This window comes from Meleagris gallopavo, unplaced genomic scaffold (genome assembly GCF_905368555.1).
Source record: "Meleagris gallopavo unplaced genomic scaffold, MGAL_WU_HG_1.1 scaffold_48, whole genome shotgun sequence".
Taxonomy (NCBI): Eukaryota; Metazoa; Chordata; class Aves; order Galliformes; family Phasianidae; genus Meleagris; species Meleagris gallopavo.
Window position 1 is genome coordinate 9,009 of NW_028147060.1, and position 19,921 is coordinate 28,929.

At 53.8% G+C, this 19,921-nt stretch overlaps 3 protein-coding genes across 3 annotated transcripts; all 3 read right to left on the minus strand.

The window, feature by feature from the left end:
• Positions 1–9,940: 9,940 nt before the first annotated feature.
• On the minus strand, positions 9,941–11,587 carry LOC146541866 (uncharacterized). The gene has a single exon (XM_085215460.1). The coding sequence runs from the start codon at positions 11,564–11,566 to the stop codon at positions 10,208–10,210; it is 1,359 nt and encodes a 452-aa protein (XP_085071586.1). The 5' UTR covers positions 11,567–11,587; the 3' UTR covers positions 9,941–10,207.
• Positions 11,588–13,583: 1,996 nt separating this feature from the next.
• LOC146541867 (uncharacterized) lies at positions 13,584–15,230 on the minus strand. The gene has a single exon (XM_085215462.1). The coding sequence runs from the start codon at positions 15,207–15,209 to the stop codon at positions 13,851–13,853; it is 1,359 nt and encodes a 452-aa protein (XP_085071588.1). The 5' UTR covers positions 15,210–15,230; the 3' UTR covers positions 13,584–13,850.
• A 1,996-nt stretch (positions 15,231–17,226) lies between these two features.
• Positions 17,227–18,873, minus strand: LOC146541868 (uncharacterized). The gene has a single exon (XM_085215463.1). It carries the CDS (start codon positions 18,850–18,852, stop codon positions 17,494–17,496), a length of 1,359 nt encoding a protein of 452 aa, XP_085071589.1. The 5' UTR covers positions 18,853–18,873; the 3' UTR covers positions 17,227–17,493.
• Positions 18,874–19,921: the final 1,048 nt, after the last annotated feature.

The following is a 19,921-nucleotide window of genomic DNA, read 5'->3' on the forward strand; positions in this document are numbered from 1 at the left end:
CCACTTGTGTCAGAAAGAACATCCCCCAGCAACCCCCGCATCGAGCTGTCACCAGGCACCCAGGACTGCCTCAGAGTGTCTCCTCCGCGGCGCCACCCACATGGAAGGGTCCGTAGGAGGCCCCACGGGAACAGCTGCTGTGCACTGCCATGGTGCCCATATCTTCATAGACCAACCCCGTAGGCCCTGCAGCTGGGTGTGAAGCTGAGCGGTTCCTGGCAGGGCAGAAATCTCCACCACTCCTCGCACCAGCTGGCCTTGCAGCCCATGTCGAGCACCAAACGCATTGGCAAATCCCAGGTCCCATGTCCGACGAGAGCCACAACGTAACTGCGGAAGCCCCCTGTTCTGGGGACTTCAGGCTGGGCCATGGCGCCCATCGCCACTTTAGAAGAAAAGGCTTAAGGAAGCGTCAAGGACCCAGCACAGATCCAAATAATGCGCTGCTCCGGGCAAATTCTCGTCTTCCTGATGCCCAAATGGGCCAAAGAACAGAGAAACCTTGGAAGGCCCAGATGTGCAGTGCTAAGGCACAAGGAGCGGGGCCCCTTAGCCGCCCATCTGCCCCTCTGCCACTGCATCTTCTGTGAGCAATCATGCCCACAAACCCGCATAGCACCAACTGCCATGCAAGGCCCACCGAGGTGATTTGCCCAACGACGATTCCCAAACAGCAGGGCATGAGACTTTGGCCACTCCATGGTAAAGATGAAGTCCTTAAGGAACCACAAGGACGCGCAAGCCCAAATAATCGTTGACCCGGCAAAATTTGTCTTCCATGCACTCAAATGAGCCGAAAACAGGAGACCTGCGGAAAGCCCAGCTGCCGACAATGCGCAAAGCGGGCATACTCGCCCTTCCACGCATGCCGCAGAAGCGCAATCCCAACTCGAGCTGTCCAGTGGCTCCCTGGCCCCGCTTTGGGTCGGAATGTAAGGGCTAGCCCAGGGCCACCATTTGGCGACTTCCTAAAATGCAAGGGTGACCAAGGACATCCAACCAAGGGCCGGCAAAATACCTCCTTTCGATAGCCTAAGAACGTAGCTCGAAATGCCAATGAGCCATCTGCGCAAAGAGGTCCTTAGGCAGCACAAAACTCAACGCTCCTTCAGACTCCTGGAATTGGGTATGCCCCTCGCAACCCCTGAATCTCTGCAGGCCGATTAACCCCGACAAAACCACGTGAAACTCCACTCATAGGGGAAGATTCAAAGCACAAGCATAAACCAGACACCTCTGCTCCTGGGCAAATATCACTCGATGCTCCAATGGCAAAGAACAGGAGAAAGCCTGGGAAAGCACGATGCCATGCTGAAGGCAAGGGCCTAGCGCAATTTCAGCTTCCTATGCACGCTTACATCTGACGTTCCCGACTCAGCGCTCAACCACCGAACCTCTCATGCATCATGGGACCATAGGTAATCCCAAAGGTAATTGCCAAAAAACCCAGGAAATGAACACACCAGACAAGCCCTGCACGCTGCAAGCTCTAAGGGATCGCTGTAAGCCAGGCGAAGGCCGATGCCTTCTCACCTAAATACCCCAACCCCACTCCATTGGAGCTCGCTGCTGAGGTCACAAACGGCACACCTGCGCTCACAGAACACGGCCACATCACTGAGTTGTCACAACAGGCCGCATACTGACGTGTAGCAAACTGCCACACACTCACGTTGCACAAACATGGCCAGCAAGCAATTGACCACAATCGCCAAACCAGCACGCTGTCCGAAACAAGCACTCATCCACCTCCGAAACACAGCACAGTACTGCTGTTAATAGACTGAAGAGCCTGTCCATGCCTCCTGTGGAACAGTAGCTACCAAGTATGAACAGGAATTGTGCATTCACTCTAATGTAGGCACAAATAGGGCAAGAGCTTTCCAGCTATTGATAAAGAAAGTGTCTGTCAGGAATCAGCACCTCTCTAAGTGAATCAAAGGGAACTGTAGAAAATTCTTATTTTCCAAGGGTAAACAGTACCTAACATACCACGAAATCTGTAAATGATGTAAAGCGAACATGAAAAACTGACACCAGATGACCCGTGCTGATGATGCTCTAAGTCATCATGGATTCTATATCTAATCTCAGGTGCTGTAGACTTCTCCCCGTTTTAGAGCGCATCATGAAAAATCACCCTCGCAATAAAAAGGAACCATTAGTGTCTCCCAGCAGAATGTCCACAGGAAAGCGCCAACGGAATTCAACCTACTCCAGGCTTCAGGGGCTACGGTTGTCAGGGGCAAGTCCAAGCATTCAGGAGCTTGGGGCAAAAAGCTGTGCCACAGCAACAATGCAGGTCCGCGAGAGTGGTAGAAGCTGAGTCACGGGCATCCCGCCTATGCCTGCACTGAGGTCCGCTCAGCGCATTCGGCCCACGTGCTGCTAGTCAGCTGCTTCCCATTCGTGCTGCACAAAGTTCCAGGCTCAGCTCCTCCGCACCCATCCATGGTATGAGCATGTAGAAGCACGATCCACCTACCAGAACAAAAGCGCTGCGGAAAACTTCAAAATGACAATTGAAAAAAAGCCGTGTTCCAAAGCAAATATTCCTAAGTGTTGATTGCTGTAGACAAAAAACGGACCCCTTGCCGGCAGCCGATGTTAACAAGGATCCATTTTAAGTAAGAGAATGCCCTTAAAGGGCCAAACAGAAAAGTCACGCAACGTATCCAGCCACTCAAACTCAGGGAATGTCCATTCCATAAAGCCCAAGAGTCATCTCGATGGAAGGTGCATTGGAGGGGAGCCTCTTCATGAGCGGTGGGAGGCACAGCTCCAGCGGCGTCCCGACTGAGGCAAGCCTCCAGCTGCTGGCACCGGACAGGAGCCAAAGCGCCAGTTTTTCCCTGCAGAAGAGCCCGTTCAAAGGGTCAAGAGCTGGCCCCTTTTTCTCCCGCTTGCTCCGACTGGTGCAAAAGCAGCTGTCCCCCACAGAGCTCCCAACGTGCAAGACCCGCTGAGCCAAACAGGACCCATCTGCTCCTCGTCGCCACTCCAATGGAAGGTTGACCGGAGGAGCACAAGCACAGCATGGTGATGCAAGCCATCTGCTGCTCCTTCTTCAAGACGCAGACCCCGTGGCAGCGGAGGGTGTCCTGTGGCAGGTAGCCCGGCAGCTGCGCAGAGTATCCACCAGTCCTCCACCACGGCACTTGTCACCATGTAGCGTGCCGGCCATCGCTGTGGCCCAAATCGCTCCCAGGCCCATCACGGGGCATGCCAATTCCCATTGTCCGCGCCAATTTTTCGGGCCTTTTCGGAGTCGCCGATACAGGCCAGATACGTGCAACTTTTGTAGAAGAAGAACAGCTTAAGGAGAGCTAAGATCCCTGCCACAGATCCAAATAAGTGCATGCCTCGGGCAAATTCCTTTCCACAGCCAAAGAGGCCAAAACAGGAAAAGCCTGGGGAAGCCACAGGCATGGCAGCAGGCCGACACCTGGCCCATGCAATCACATCCACCAGCAGGCAGAAAGCTAGCCAGCTGGGAAACGCACCGACCTGCCTCCTGAGACGGGGTCTAGAGAGCCATCCAGGGTGGGTTGCCGCTTCAAAAAACTTTGACATGGCCGCGAGCACCCAAATGCTGCCTGCATCTGTTTACCATAGCCAAAAGGGAAACTGCGAGCCATGGCCAGCAAAAGCAAAAGGCTGCCGTTCTACAACTCAATGCACCGTATTAGTGTTTCCCCATACTGCTCACGGCAACTCCACAACGCCAACGCGAGTGAAATCCTAGGATTTCATGCAGGAGAAGCCTTTTGAGCCACTTGAAAAGAAGGTCTTAAGAGACGCAAGGGAAAACAATCCAATAGTTGCCCGCGGCAAACTTTCTTACCAAATGACCCATAGAAAGAGAAAGCCTGTGGAAAGCCCAATGCCAGGGGCAGCAAGAGGGCTCCTTATCCCGCATTCGCCCTCCTGCCGCTGGCAGCATAGCCATTCCCGCTCACCTACCCAGCGACCCTATCAACCGGCGAGGTGAATTCCCAGACGAATTCCCATAAACCCAGGGTGAACTTCCGAGCCACTTCATAGGGAGATAGGTCTTAGAAACAACAAGGATCCACAGATCCAGAATGCTGTGCTCCCGGCAAATATCTCCCTTCTGATGCCCAGGGCCAAGAACATGAACCCGGAAAGGCCCAGATGGCCTGCAAGGGAGGGCGGCCCCTTGCCGCCATTTCAGCTATTCCATGCACTGTAAGCTACCTCCCGACCTCATTTTCATGCGCAACTTGTCATAATATGCCACGCAAGTGAATCCCCAAAAGGTAATGCATAAAGCAGGGTGAGAAACCACCCGGCCAATGCCTAGCCTAAGTGCGTACGCACATGGTAAGGCGAGGGCGAAGTGTACAGCGACTTATCCTGCCAAGCCGCCTCTACCGCTTGATTCGCATTTCACCACGGTCACCACTGCCCTTCACAAACACGGCCCAATCACCGTGTCAAACAGGCCGCTCAGCCTTCCACAGATTGGCCACAGCACTATGCCAAACAGCCACATCACTCATATTGACCAACACGGCCACACCTGCAACGCTGTCACGCAAAGACCCTCACGCACCTCCAAACACAGCCCATGCTGCTGTAAATGACGGAGCATGCCGTGCCACCTCCTGGTGACGACCGCGATGAACGGATGGCCCTTACATCTAATGAGGCTCAAATTAGGCAAAGCTTTCAGGTTGCATGAAAGCACGTTAGTAGAAATTCTGCCTTCAAAGACAAGGAAACGTAGAACTTCCTATGTTTCCTATTGGCTAAAGATTAAGTACCTAACAAATACCAATGAGATGAATTTACAAATGAAAAACTACACAAAATGCATGTACATCTCAAAACAGTCTAAATTTCTTGATTCTAGAGCCAAGAGCTGACCTCATCCCTTTCAGTGAAACACAAAGAAATCACCCCATCATAAAGGCCAGGTCTCCAGCAGCGAGAGTGTCCAGACTCACCAGCCAGGGCAATCCTCCGTCCAGGCTTCAGGGTCAGGTGAGTCACAAGCATTCAGGCTTGGGCAAAGCGTGCCCCAGACAACTGGTCCGCAAAATAGGTAAGCTGAGTGACGGGCAATCCGCCGATCCGCACTGTAGGTCCCCAGCGCAACTGCGGCCGAAGCCGGCTGCGGTGCAGCGCTTCAGCCTATTGATGCCAGCAAAGTTCCTCACACCACCCTGAACTCATCCAGTGTACTCATGTCTGAGCTGACCATATCCTCCCCAGGAAACAAAGCGGAGAAGAGCCTAGCAAAGAGAATTAAAAGCCTTCACAAAATTTTCAAGGTGTTTTACACCAAAAGAAACCTTCCAAGCCGGTTACAATGTCCCAATTTTTAAGAGAATGGAACCTTTTAAGGGAAACAGAAGCAGCAAACGTCCTAGCACCATGCAGGAAGTGCTTCATCAAGCTGACCCAGGTCACTCGATTGAAGCAAATGAGGGGGCAGCCGGATCTTGCATAGCGGTGCGGGCAGCCCAGGGAGACGCAACCCATGGCAGATCCTCCAGCTGCTCACTGGTCGGGGCCAAGCCGCTTTTCTCCCTCCACTGCATGGCCTTAAGGTCAGAGCTGGGCCCGTTTCCCAACCCCTGATGTGCCGAGGATTCCCGCAGCGCCTCCGAGCAGTGCACTCCATGCACTGCACAGACTGCCTGGCTTCTCCTCGCGTCGCCAACGCGAAGGTTGCCCGGAGGATCCAGAGAGCGGTAGAGAAGCCATGGGTGCCCATTCTTCATAGACGCAGCCGAGCCGCTGCAGCTGGGCGTGAAGCTCAGGTTTTCCTCGCGCGCAGCATCCACCCCTCCCCACTGGCATTGCAAACCGGCTCTGCCATCGCGAGGCCAATTCCGCATGTTCCCCATGTCCGCGCAGCCTTTCACTGTCCCTTAGTTTGATTGCACCGATACACAAATATGCCACTCTGGAGAGAACAAGAAACGAAGGACAATCAATAAGCTGTGCGGAAAGTCGATGCCGAAATGACCAAACGAAGCTCCAAGCCAATTCAGTGCAAGGGCAAGAGGGGCCTGCCCGTTTGACTTCCACTCACGTTGCAGAGCTGACATGCCCTATTCCATAGCAGCAACTTTCTAACCACGTGAGTAATGAAGGAAGCGAACCAAAAACGGCAAAGAAGCTTAGCCTCATAAGAAGCTAGAATCAACAGATCCGAAGAATAGCTTGCCTTGGGCAAATTTTGACACCATACAAACAGGAGAACTCGGAAGCAAGTGCCAGTGCAAGCAGCAAGGGGCCTCCGCCAGTTCGCCCTTCAGCAACCTCTTAGGCTGGAATCCACCAGCCCCAATGCAGCAACGCTCATATCAGCGGAGTGAACGCGTTCCTGCCGGTACCTGCACTTCATGAAGTTGAAGCAAGACAGCAAGATGCGCACCATCTGTGGCATTCTGTCTTCCTATCCATACCAAAAGGAGCTGGGAAAGCCCAGATGCCATTGAAGCGCAGGACGGTACCATTCTCCACTTAGACGCTTGAAGGAGTCATGCCTCTCCCTAACCAATGCCGGTGATAATCCCCAGAGATTCATAGCAGGGGTGAGCTTCAGCCACTTCATGGGAGGAGGAGAGCACAAGGCCAGCAGACCACATGCTCCCTGCTACTGTCCAGCCGATTGCCAAAGAGGGCCGGGAAGGCCAACTGCCGACGGCTCCTTGGCGCCGGCGCATGCCCGCGGCGTCTGGCCGGTCACTCGTGCCCACGCGCCGACCTCTGCTGCCCGCTGTAATCCAGGGAATGCTAAGCAGGTAACACCACAAGGTAGCCGCTGCGGTGGACCCATCCTACCGAGGCGGGCCGGCTGCCTTGCAGCCCTGACTCCCAACCCCCAGTCTCCCTGCACAACAGCCACTGCACGTACAAACGCACATCAGTGTCCAACGCCTCATGCCCTTCACTGCCATCAGCGTTGCAACAGCACATACTCATTGAAAAAAGGCAATGACGTGCACAGACAATATGCTGCCCGCATACTTATTGAAGCATGCCGCGCAGGGAACATTCACGTGCGGCCCAGTGGAAGGCCAGCTTCACTATGCATGGAAAGTCCGTTCAGTGATCACCCTCTGAACAAAGGATGTGAATCCTTAGTTCCATATGGCAGAAACCTTCAAAATCTAAAATTGAAAGCTAAGAAACCAGAATGGACGACTTATTGCTATAAACATTGTTCTTGACTAATGCCGAAGGATCCTCTCCCTTTAGTGCAATAAGCAAAACCTCTCTAGAGCAACGGTACTCCCGCGCAGAGTAGCTCCGCCACAGGGGCTCCTCCGCGCAGTCGTGAGGTTCACACTTCAGGCCAGGCCAAAGACTGTCATTAAGGGATGAGGGCAGGGCAGTGATCACGCCCACATTCTGCGCACGTCTGGCAGTCACACAGAGACCGGCATGCCTGCCCACGGGCTGGCGCTTGCTGCTTCCACCACCGACAAGCAGCTGAGACTTAGCAAATACGATAAAAAACTGTAGCAAACTAGAAGGATTTTAAACAAAAAAAGAAAACTTTAAGAGAGCGGTTTAAGTACCATATAGTGAACTCTTAGGAAAACCACATACCCCAATGTGGAATCGATCCAAGCACAGCATCAGGGAGTTGGGTTCCATCTTCATGACGGGGCAGAGCTCAGCGGCGTCAGGAGACGCCTCGCATTTCCCGCCTGACCAGGTTTCCAGCAGTAGGACCCAAAGCAAGCAGCGGGTGTTTTCCATCCTACGGAACACACCCACCGTCCCACCGCCATCCAGCTGCCCGGCAGACCGGTCCCTCCGCTCCCAAATCCGAGGCCACGCCATGCATTGACCCTCTCATAACGCGCCAGCGCTGCTGGGTAATTGGCGGTCCCGGAGCCGAGCACCCATCTACCGTGGCACTTCACTTTGTGGCACTGGGGAGCATCGCCAGTCAGGCTGTCTGGTTTCCCTTCGCCAGTGGACTTAGGCTCTGCCAAGCCAGATATGACTTTTAGAGGAAATAAGGAAAGTAAGGACAGACAAAAATAAGCGCGCCGAAAATCGTTCTGATCAATGCCGAAGGAGCCTGGAGCGTAGGCTGAAGCAAAAGGCCCCTCGCATCTGCATGCTTCATGACTCTGCGCGAGCACCACTCATCAACCACGCTCCTTCCAGTAGGATGCAGACGCAACCAGCGGAAACTTGCCACCAGAAAATGAAGGTCTAAGAGAAACGCAGAGACCCATATCGTTCGCAATTTCTGGCACCATGGCAACGGAGCCTACGATCAGCGCGAGCGGGCTCCTGCCCCCATTGCCCTGCTCATGCAACCCTTTCTATACCAGCCAAGCTGCCAACAGGATCACGATACAGCGTGGTAATCCAACATATCAGTAGATAAGTTTAAAGGGCTGGAAGACACAGTGAAAATCCAAATAAGCGCGAAAATACTCTTCCGGCACCAAATGCAGAAGGGAAACCTCGGAACCCAGAGTCGTGTGAAGGCAGAGGGGGTTAGCCCATTCACGTCAGCACCTGCGCAGTGCTGCCCGACTCGCTGCTTACGCGCGACCCGTTCCAGGGGTGAACCGAGGAGTTCAAGCAGGCGACCTTCGCCCTTCTGGATGAAGGTAGCCGCGCATCACGCTGCCGCAAAACGCTTCCTGTCTCCGTGCAGAACAGAAAGCGGGGAGGCCCACGCAGGCAGGGCAGAAGGGGCTCCTTCCAGCCGTGTCCCTGCAGCTTGTACTGACTGTCCCCAGTGCGCTAGCCGCTAGCAGGTGCGTACCGCACTCGCTGAAGGCCGAGGGCGAAGTGCCACAGCGCTGCCTCTCTTGCAGCTCCTGACACCCCTACCCCACCCTCCATTGTGACTCGTCTGCTGATGTCACAAACACGGCCACATCACTGCACGCTGTCACAAACACGGCCACATCACTGCATGTTGTCACAAACATGGCCGCATCACTGCACGCTGTCACAAACATGGCCACATCACTGCACGTTGACACAAACATGGCCACATCACTGCATATTGACACAAACACGGCCACATCACTGCACGCTGTCACAAACACGACACATCACTGCACGCTGTCACAAACACAGCCACATGACTGCCTGTTAAATTAGACTGGTAGCATGATCCGTGTGCCATGCCTCACTGGTGGAACAGTACTGCCGAAGTATGAACAGGAATGCTGCCAGCTTACACTCTAATGTAGGCTACAAATTAGGGGCAAGAGCTTTTCAGCTTAGTGCATGGAAAAAAGTCACTGTTCATGTAGGAAATTCAGCACCTCTCTAAGCCTAGAGACAAAGGGAAACTGTAGAACATTCCTTATGTTTTCCACTAGTTGGCTAAAGAATTAATGTACCTAACATACCACGAAATCTGTAAATGAATATGTAAAGCTGAACAGTGAAAAACTGACACAAGAATGGAAGCGGTAGCTGTATGATGCTACTAAGAAACAGTCTAAGAGGATTTCTTGATATTCTAGATGCTCTGAAGGATTGCCTGTAGACTTCCTCCCCGTTTTAGAGCTGCAAATCATAGAAAAAAATCACCCTCTCATATCATAAAAGGAAGCAACTGAGGTGTACTCCAGGCAGCAGCAGAAGTGTCACAGGACGTCATCCAGCCACAGGGGCAATTCCTCCTGCTCCAGGCTTCAGAGGGCTACGGTTGTCAGGTGGCAAGTCACAAGCATCTTCAGGGCTTGGGGCAAAAAGCTGTGCCCACCAGCAGACAACTGCAGGTCCGCAGACAGTTGAGGTAGAAGCTGGAGTGACGGGCATGCCTGGCCGTATGCCTGGCAATCTGTAGGTCCGCCTCAGCGCACTTTTCTGGCCGCACCGTGCTGCTGGTGCAGCTGGCTTCAGCCTATTCGATGCTCAGCAAAGTTCCTCAGGCATCAAGCTCCTCCTGCATCCTCATCTCAGTGGTACTGAGCATGTCTTGATGCTATTGACCATATTCCTACCTACCAGAAACAAAAGGCAGCTGCGGAAAAGAGCCTTAGCAATAAATGACAGATTGAAAAAAAGCCGTGTTCAAAGCAAAACTATTCCTAAGTGTTGATTTCTGTTATAGACACAAAAAAGAAAACTCTTACACGAGGAGCGCTGGTGTTAACAATGGTATCCAATTTATTTAAGTAAGAGAATGGCATACTTTGAAAGAGGGAAACAGAAAAGATCACAGCAACGTATCCTGAGCCTACTCAATGCTCAGGAATGTGTCCGATTCATCAAGCTGCACCCCAAGAGTCATCTCGATGGTGAAGGTGCAGTTGGAGGGGGTGGTCAGCCGGATCTTGCATGAGCGGTGGGAGGGCAGCAGCTCCAGGCGGCAGTCACGCGACTGAGGCAGATGCCTCCAGGCTGCTTTCACCTGGTCCTGGAGCCAGAGCGCGCTTTTCTCCACGTGCAGATAGGAGCCCGTGCAGAAGGTGTCAAGCAAGCTGGGCCCCTGTTTTTCCCTCAGCTCCTCCTGATCGTGGTGCAGAAAGCAGAGCATGTCCCCCAGCAGCCGCTCCCTCGTGCAGGTGCACTCCAGCTGCACGCGCAGACAGGACCTGCTCGTGGCTGTCTCCTCCGCGTCGTCCAGCTCCACATGGAAGGTGTGCCCGGGAGGAGGCCTCACAGGCACGAGCAGCTGGTAGATGACATTGCCATCGTGGGTGCTCCATTCTTCATAGACGCAGACCCCGATGGCCGGCTGCAGCTGGGGCGTGAAGCTGTGGCAGGTTTGTCCTCGGCAGGTGCGCAGAAGGTCATCCACCAGCTCCTCCACCAGCTGGCACTTGTCAGCCATGTACGGTGCTGGCCACTCGGTGCTGTAGGCCCAAACTCTGCCCAGGTCCCATGTCTCGTCTGAGTCACTGTCCTCTTCCTCATTGTCGTCGTCCTCCTTGTTTCTGGACCTTTTCAGGCTGCTGCCGATACAGGCCAGCATACGTGCCACTTTTGTGAGGAAGAAGAAGAGCTTAAGGAAGACGGTAAGGATCGCAGCACAGATCCAAATAATGCTGCTGCTCCGGGGCAAATATCTCGTCTTCCTGATGCACCAAATGAGGCCAAAGAACAGGAGAAAGCCTGCGGGAAAGGCCCAGATGTGCCAGTGCTGAAGGGCAGCAAGGAGCGGGGCTCCCTTGGCCGCCCAGTTCTGCCACTGCTTCCACTGCACCGTCTTGGTCAGTAGCTGAGCCATGTCCCGACTCAGCTGCTCCATACGCAGCCGAACCTGCTCATGCATATTGCCACGCGTGAGGTGAATTGCCAGACGGACGATTCCCATAAACAGCAGGGCGATGAAGACCTTTTGAGCCACTTCCATGAGAAAGATGAAGGTCTTAAGGAAGACAACAAGGATCGCAGCACAGACCCAAATAATGCTGTTGCTCTGCGGCAAATATTTTGTCTTCCTGATGCACCAAATGAGGCCGAAGAACAGGAGAAAGCCTGCGGGAAAGGCCCAGATGTGCCAGTGCAGAAGAGCAGCAAGGAGCGGGGCTCCCTTGGCCGCCCAGTTCTGCCACTGCTTCCACTGCACCGTCTTGGTCAGTAGCTGAGCCATGTCCCGACTCAGCTGCTCCACATGCAGCTGAACCTGCTCACGCATATCGCCACGCGTGAGGTGAATTCCCAGACGGATGATTCCCATAAGCTCCAGGGCGATGAAGACCTTTTGAGCCACTTCCATGAGAAAGATGAAGGTCTTAAGGAAGACAGCAAGGATCGCAGCACAGATCCAAATAATGCTGCTGCTCCGGGGCAAATATCTCGTCTTCCTGATGCACCAAATGAGGCCAAAGAACAGGAGAAAGCCTGCGGGAAAGGCCCAGATGTGCCAGTGCTGAAGGGCAGCAAGGAGCGGGGCTCCCTTAGCCGCCCAGTTCTGCCACTGCTTCCACTGCACCGTCTTGGTCAGCAGCTGAGCCATGTCCCGACTCAGCTGCTCCATACGCAGCTGAACCTGCTCATGCATATCGCCAGGCGTGAGGTGAATTCCCAGACGGATGATTCCCATAAACGCCAGGGCGATGAAGACCTTCCGAGCCACTTTCATGAGGGAGATGAAGGTCTTAAGGAAGACAACAAGGATCGCAGCAATGATCCAGATCATGCTGCTGCTCCCTGGCAAATATCTCGTCTTCCTGATGCTCCAGATGAGGCCAAAGAACAGGAGAAAGCCTGCGGGAAAGGCCCAGATCTGCCAGTGCTGAAGGGCAGCAAGGAGCGGGGCTCCTTTGGCCGCCCAGTTCTGCCGCTGCTTCCACTGCACCGTCTTGGTCAGTAGCTGAGCCGTGTCCCGACTCAGCTGCTCCATACGCAGCCGAACCTGCTCATGCATATCGCCACGCATGAGGTGAATCCCCAGAAGGGTAATTGCCATAAACGCCAGGGTGATGAACACCACCCGAGCCATAGCCGCTAGCCGCTAGCAGGTGCGTACCGCACTCGCTGAAGGCCGAGGGCGAAGTGCCACAGCGCTGCCTCTCTTGCAGCTCCTGACACCCCTACCCCACCCTCCATTGTGACTCGTCTGCTGATGTCACAAACACGGCCACATCACTGCACGCTGTCACAAACACGGCCACATCACTGCATGTTGTCACAAACATGGCCGCATCACTGCACGCTGTCACAAACATGGCCACATCACTGCACGTTGACACAAACATGGCCACATCACTGCATATTGACACAAACACGACCACATCACTGCACGCTGTCACAAACACAGCCACATGACTGCCTGTTAAATTAGACTGGTAGCATGATCCGTGTGCCATGCCTCACTGGTGGAACAGTACTGCCGAAGTATGAACAGGAATGCTGCCAGCTTACACTCTAATGTAGGCTACAAATTAGGGGCAAGAGCTTTTCAGCTTAGTGCATGGAAAAAAGTCACTGTTCATGTAGGAAATTCAGCACCTCTCTAAGCCTAGAGACAAAGGGAAACTGTAGAACATTCCTTATGTTTTCCACTAGTTGGCTAAAGAATTAATGTACCTAACATACCACGAAATCTGTAAATGAATATGTAAAGCTGAACAGTGAAAAACTGACACAAGAATGGAAGCGGTAGCTGTATGATGCTACTAAGAAACAGTCTAAGAGGATTTCTTGATATTCTAGATGCTCTGAAGGATTGCCTGTAGACTTCCTCCCCGTTTTAGAGCTGCAAATCATAGAAAAAAATCACCCTCTCATATCATAAAAGGAAGCAACTGAGGTGTACTCCAGGCAGCAGCAGAAGTGTCACAGGACGTCATCCAGCCACAGGGGCAATTCCTCCTGCTCCAGGCTTCAGAGGGCTACGGTTGTCAGGTGGCAAGTCACAAGCATCTTCAGGGCTTGGGGCAAAAAGCTGTGCCCACCAGCAGACAACTGCAGGTCCGCAGACAGTTGAGGTAGAAGCTGGAGTGACGGGCATGCCTGGCCGTATGCCTGGCAATCTGTAGGTCCGCCTCAGCGCACTTTTCTGGCCGCACCGTGCTGCTGGTGCAGCTGGCTTCAGCCTATTCGATGCTCAGCAAAGTTCCTCAGGCATCAAGCTCCTCCTGCATCCTCATCTCAGTGGTACTGAGCATGTCTTGATGCTATTGACCATATTCCTACCTACCAGAAACAAAAGGCAGCTGCGGAAAAGAGCCTTAGCAATAAATGACAGATTGAAAAAAAGCCGTGTTCAAAGCAAAACTATTCCTAAGTGTTGATTTCTGTTATAGACACAAAAAAGAAAACTCTTACACGAGGAGCGCTGGTGTTAACAATGGTATCCAATTTATTTAAGTAAGAGAATGGCATACTTTGAAAGAGGGAAACAGAAAAGATCACAGCAACGTATCCTGAGCCTACTCAATGCTCAGGAATGTGTCCGATTCATCAAGCTGCACCCCAAGAGTCATCTCGATGGTGAAGGTGCAGTTGGAGGGGGTGGTCAGCCGGATCTTGCATGAGCGGTGGGAGGGCAGCAGCTCCAGGCGGCAGTCACGCGACTGAGGCAGATGCCTCCAGGCTGCTTTCACCTGGTCCTGGAGCCAGAGCGCGCTTTTCTCCACGTGCAGATAGGAGCCCGTGCAGAAGGTGTCAAGCAAGCTGGGCCCCTGTTTTTCCCTCAGCTCCTCCTGATCGTGGTGCAGAAAGCAGAGCATGTCCCCCAGCAGCCGCTCCCTCGTGCAGGTGCACTCCAGCTGCACGCGCAGACAGGACCTGCTCGTGGCTGTCTCCTCCGCGTCGTCCAGCTCCACATGGAAGGTGTGCCCGGGAGGAGGCCTCACAGGCACGAGCAGCTGGTAGATGACATTGCCATCGTGGGTGCTCCATTCTTCATAGACGCAGACCCCGATGGCCGGCTGCAGCTGGGGCGTGAAGCTGTGGCAGGTTTGTCCTCGGCAGGTGCGCAGAAGGTCATCCACCAGCTCCTCCACCAGCTGGCACTTGTCAGCCATGTACGGTGCTGGCCACTCGGTGCTGTAGGCCCAAACTCTGCCCAGGTCCCATGTCTCGTCTGAGTCACTGTCCTCTTCCTCATTGTCGTCGTCCTCCTTGTTTCTGGACCTTTTCAGGCTGCTGCCGATACAGGCCAGCATACGTGCCACTTTTGTGAGGAAGAAGAAGAGCTTAAGGAAGACGGTAAGGATCGCAGCACAGATCCAAATAATGCTGCTGCTCCGGGGCAAATATCTCGTCTTCCTGATGCACCAAATGAGGCCAAAGAACAGGAGAAAGCCTGCGGGAAAGGCCCAGATGTGCCAGTGCTGAAGGGCAGCAAGGAGCGGGGCTCCCTTGGCCGCCCAGTTCTGCCACTGCTTCCACTGCACCGTCTTGGTCAGTAGCTGAGCCATGTCCCGACTCAGCTGCTCCATACGCAGCCGAACCTGCTCATGCATATTGCCACGCGTGAGGTGAATTGCCAGACGGACGATTCCCATAAACAGCAGGGCGATGAAGACCTTTTGAGCCACTTCCATGAGAAAGATGAAGGTCTTAAGGAAGACAACAAGGATCGCAGCACAGACCCAAATAATGCTGTTGCTCTGCGGCAAATATTTTGTCTTCCTGATGCACCAAATGAGGCCGAAGAACAGGAGAAAGCCTGCGGGAAAGGCCCAGATGTGCCAGTGCAGAAGAGCAGCAAGGAGCGGGGCTCCCTTGGCCGCCCAGTTCTGCCACTGCTTCCACTGCACCGTCTTGGTCAGTAGCTGAGCCATGTCCCGACTCAGCTGCTCCACATGCAGCTGAACCTGCTCACGCATATCGCCACGCGTGAGGTGAATTCCCAGACGGATGATTCCCATAAGCTCCAGGGCGATGAAGACCTTTTGAGCCACTTCCATGAGAAAGATGAAGGTCTTAAGGAAGACAGCAAGGATCGCAGCACAGATCCAAATAATGCTGCTGCTCCGGGGCAAATATCTCGTCTTCCTGATGCACCAAATGAGGCCAAAGAACAGGAGAAAGCCTGCGGGAAAGGCCCAGATGTGCCAGTGCTGAAGGGCAGCAAGGAGCGGGGCTCCCTTAGCCGCCCAGTTCTGCCACTGCTTCCACTGCACCGTCTTGGTCAGCAGCTGAGCCATGTCCCGACTCAGCTGCTCCATACGCAGCTGAACCTGCTCATGCATATCGCCAGGCGTGAGGTGAATTCCCAGACGGATGATTCCCATAAACGCCAGGGCGATGAAGACCTTCCGAGCCACTTTCATGAGGGAGATGAAGGTCTTAAGGAAGACAACAAGGATCGCAGCAATGATCCAGATCATGCTGCTGCTCCCTGGCAAATATCTCGTCTTCCTGATGCTCCAGATGAGGCCAAAGAACAGGAGAAAGCCTGCGGGAAAGGCCCAGATCTGCCAGTGCTGAAGGGCAGCAAGGAGCGGGGCTCCTTTGGCCGCCCAGTTCTGCCGCTGCTTCCACTGCACCGTCTTGGTCAGTAGCTGAGCCGTGTCCCGACTCAGCTGCTCCATACGCAGCCGAACCTGCTCATGCATATCGCCACGCATGAGGTGAATCCCCAGAAGGGTAATTGCCATAAACGCCAGGGTGATGAACACCACCCGAGCCATAGCCGCTAGCCGCTAGCAGGTGCGTACCGCACTCGCTGAAGGCCGAGGGCGAAGTGCCACAGCGCTGCCTCTCTTGCAGCTCCTGACACCCCTACCCCACCCTCCATTGTGACTCGTCTGCTGATGTCACAAACACGGCCACATCACTGCACGCTGTCACAAACACGGCCACATCACTGCATGTTGTCACAAACATGGCCGCATCACTGCACGCTGTCACAAACATGGCCACATCACTGCACGTTGACACAAACATGGCCACATCACTGCATATTGACACAAACACGACCACATCACTGCACGCTGTCACAAACACAGCCACATGACTGCCTGTTAAATTAGACTGGTAGCATGATCCGTGTGCCATGCCTCACTGGTGGAACAGTACTGCCGAAGTATGAACAGGAATGCTGCCAGCTTACACTCTAATGTAGGCTACAAATTAGGGGCAAGAGCTTTTCAGCTTAGTGCATGGAAAAAAGTCACTGTTCATGTAGGAAATTCAGCACCTCTCTAAGCCTAGAGACAAAGGGAAACTGTAGAACATTCCTTATGTTTTCCACTAGTTGGCTAAAGAATTAATGTACCTAACATACCACGAAATCTGTAAATGAATATGTAAAGCTGAACAGTGAAAAACTGACACAAGAATGGAAGCGGTAGCTGTATGATGCTACTAAGAAACAGTCTAAGAGGATTTCTTGATATTCTAGATGCTCTGAAGGATTGCCTGTAGACTTCCTCCCCGTTTTAGAGCTGCAAATCATAGAAAAAAATCACCCTCTCATATCATAAAAGGAAGCAACTGAGGTGTACTCCAGGCAGCAGCAGAAGTGTCACAGGACGTCATCCAGCCACAGGGGCAATTCCTCCTGCTCCAGGCTTCAGAGGGCTACGGTTGTCAGGTGGCAAGTCACAAGCATCTTCAGGGCTTGGGGCAAAAAGCTGTGCCCACCAGCAGACAACTGCAGGTCCGCAGACAGTTGAGGTAGAAGCTGGAGTGACGGGCATGCCTGGCCGTATGCCTGGCAATCTGTAGGTCCGCCTCAGCGCACTTTTCTGGCCGCACCGTGCTGCTGGTGCAGCTGGCTTCAGCCTATTCGATGCTCAGCAAAGTTCCTCAGGCATCAAGCTCCTCCTGCATCCTCATCTCAGTGGTACTGAGCATGTCTTGATGCTATTGACCATATTCCTACCTACCAGAAACAAAAGGCAGCTGCGGAAAAGAGCCTTAGCAATAAATGACAGATTGAAAAAAAGCCGTGTTCAAAGCAAAACTATTCCTAAGTGTTGATTTCTGTTATAGACACAAAAAAGAAAACTCTTACACGAGGAGCGCTGGTGTTAACAATGGTATCCAATTTATTTAAGTAAGAGAATGGCATACTTTGAAAGAGGGAAACAGAAAAGATCACAGCAACGTATCCTGAGCCTACTCAATGCTCAGGAATGTGTCCGATTCATCAAGCTGCACCCCAAGAGTCATCTCGATGGTGAAGGTGCAGTTGGAGGGGGTGGTCAGCCGGATCTTGCATGAGCGGTGGGAGGGCAGCAGCTCCAGGCGGCAGTCACGCGACTGAGGCAGATGCCTCCAGGCTGCTTTCACCTGGTCCTGGAGCCAGAGCGCGCTTTTCTCCACGTGCAGATAGGAGCCCGTGCAGAAGGTGTCAAGCAAGCTGGGCCCCTGTTTTTCCCTCAGCTCCTCCTGATCGTGGTGCAGAAAGCAGAGCATGTCCCCCAGCAGCCGCTCCCTCGTGCAGGTGCACTCCAGCTGCACGCGCAGACAGGACCTGCTCGTGGCTGTCTCCTCCGCGTCGTCCAGCTCCACATGGAAGGTGTGCCCGGGAGGAGGCCTCACAGGCACGAGCAGCTGGTAGATGACATTGCCATCGTGGGTGCTCCATTCTTCATAGACGCAGACCCCGATGGCCGGCTGCAGCTGGGGCGTGAAGCTGTGGCAGGTTTGTCCTCGGCAGGTGCGCAGAAGGTCATCCACCAGCTCCTCCACCAGCTGGCACTTGTCAGCCATGTACGGTGCTGGCCACTCGGTGCTGTAGGCCCAAACTCTGCCCAGGTCCCATGTCTCGTCTGAGTCACTGTCCTCTTCCTCATTGTCGTCGTCCTCCTTGTTTCTGGACCTTTTCAGGCTGCTGCCGATACAGGCCAGCATACGTGCCACTTTTGTGAGGAAGAAGAAGAGCTTAAGGAAGACGGTAAGGATCGCAGCACAGATCCAAATAATGCTGCTGCTCCGGGGCAAATATCTCGTCTTCCTGATGCACCAAATGAGGCCAAAGAACAGGAGAAAGCCTGCGGGAAAGGCCCAGATGTGCCAGTGCTGAAGGGCAGCAAGGAGCGGGGCTCCCTTGGCCGCCCAGTTCTGCCACTGCTTCCACTGCACCGTCTTGGTCAGTAGCTGAGCCATGTCCCGACTCAGCTGCTCCATACGCAGCCGAACCTGCTCATGCATATTGCCACGCGTGAGGTGAATTGCCAGACGGACGATTCCCATAAACAGCAGGGCGATGAAGACCTTTTGAGCCACTTCCATGAGAAAGATGAAGGTCTTAAGGAAGACAACAAGGATCGCAGCACAGACCCAAATAATGCTGTTGCTCTGCGGCAAATATTTTGTCTTCCTGATGCACCAAATGAGGCCGAAGAACAGGAGAAAGCCTGCGGGAAAGGCCCAGATGTGCCAGTGCAGAAGAGCAGCAAGGAGCGGGGCTCCCTTGGCCGCCCAGTTCTGCCACTGCTTCCACTGCACCGTCTTGGTCAGTAGCTGAGCCATGTCCCGACTCAGCTGCTCCACATGCAGCTGAACCTGCTCACGCATATCGCCACGCGTGAGGTGAATTCCCAGACGGATGATTCCCATAAGCTCCAGGGCGATGAAGACCTTTTGAGCCACTTCCATGAGAAAGATGAAGGTCTTAAGGAAGACAGCAAGGATCGCAGCACAGATCCAAATAATGCTGCTGCTCCGGGGCAAATATCTCGTCTTCCTGATGCACCAAATGAGGCCAAAGAACAGGAGAAAGCCTGCGGGAAAGGCCCAGATGTGCCAGTGCTGAAGGGCAGCAAGGAGCGGGGCTCCCTTAGCCGCCCAGTTCTGCCACTGCTTCCACTGCACCGTCTTGGTCAGCAGCTGAGCCATGTCCCGACTCAGCTGCTCCATACGCAGCTTGAACCTGCTCATGCATATCGCCAGGCGTGAGGTGAATTCCCAGACGGATGATTCCCATAAACGCCAGGCGATGAAGACCTTCCGAGCCACTTTCATGAGGAGATGAAGGTCTTAAGGAAGACAACAAGGATCGCAGCAATGATCCAGATCATGCTGCTGCTCCCTGGCAAATATCTCGTCTTCCTGATGCTCCAGATGAGGCCAAAGAACAGGAGAAAGCCTGGGGAAAGGCCCAGATCTGCCAGTGCTGAAGGGCAGCAAGGAGCGGGGCTCCTTTGGCCGCCCAGTTCTGCCGCTGCTTCCACTGCACCGTCTTGGTCAGTAGCTGAGCCGTGTCCCGACTCAGCTGCTCCATACGCAGCCGAACCTGCTCATGCATATCGCCACGCATGAGGAGAATCCCCAGAAGGGTAATTGCCATAAACGCCAGGGTGATGAACACCACCCGAGCCATAGCCGCTAGCCGCTAGCAGGTGCGTACCGCACATCGCTGAAGGCCGAGGCGAAGTGCCACAGCGCTGCCTCTCTTGCAGCTCCTGACAACCCCTACCCCACCCTCCATTGTGACTCGTCTGCTGATGTCACAAACACGGCCACATCACTGCACGCTGTCACAAACACGGCCACATCACGTGCATGTTGTCACAAACATGGCCGCATCACCTGCCCCAAA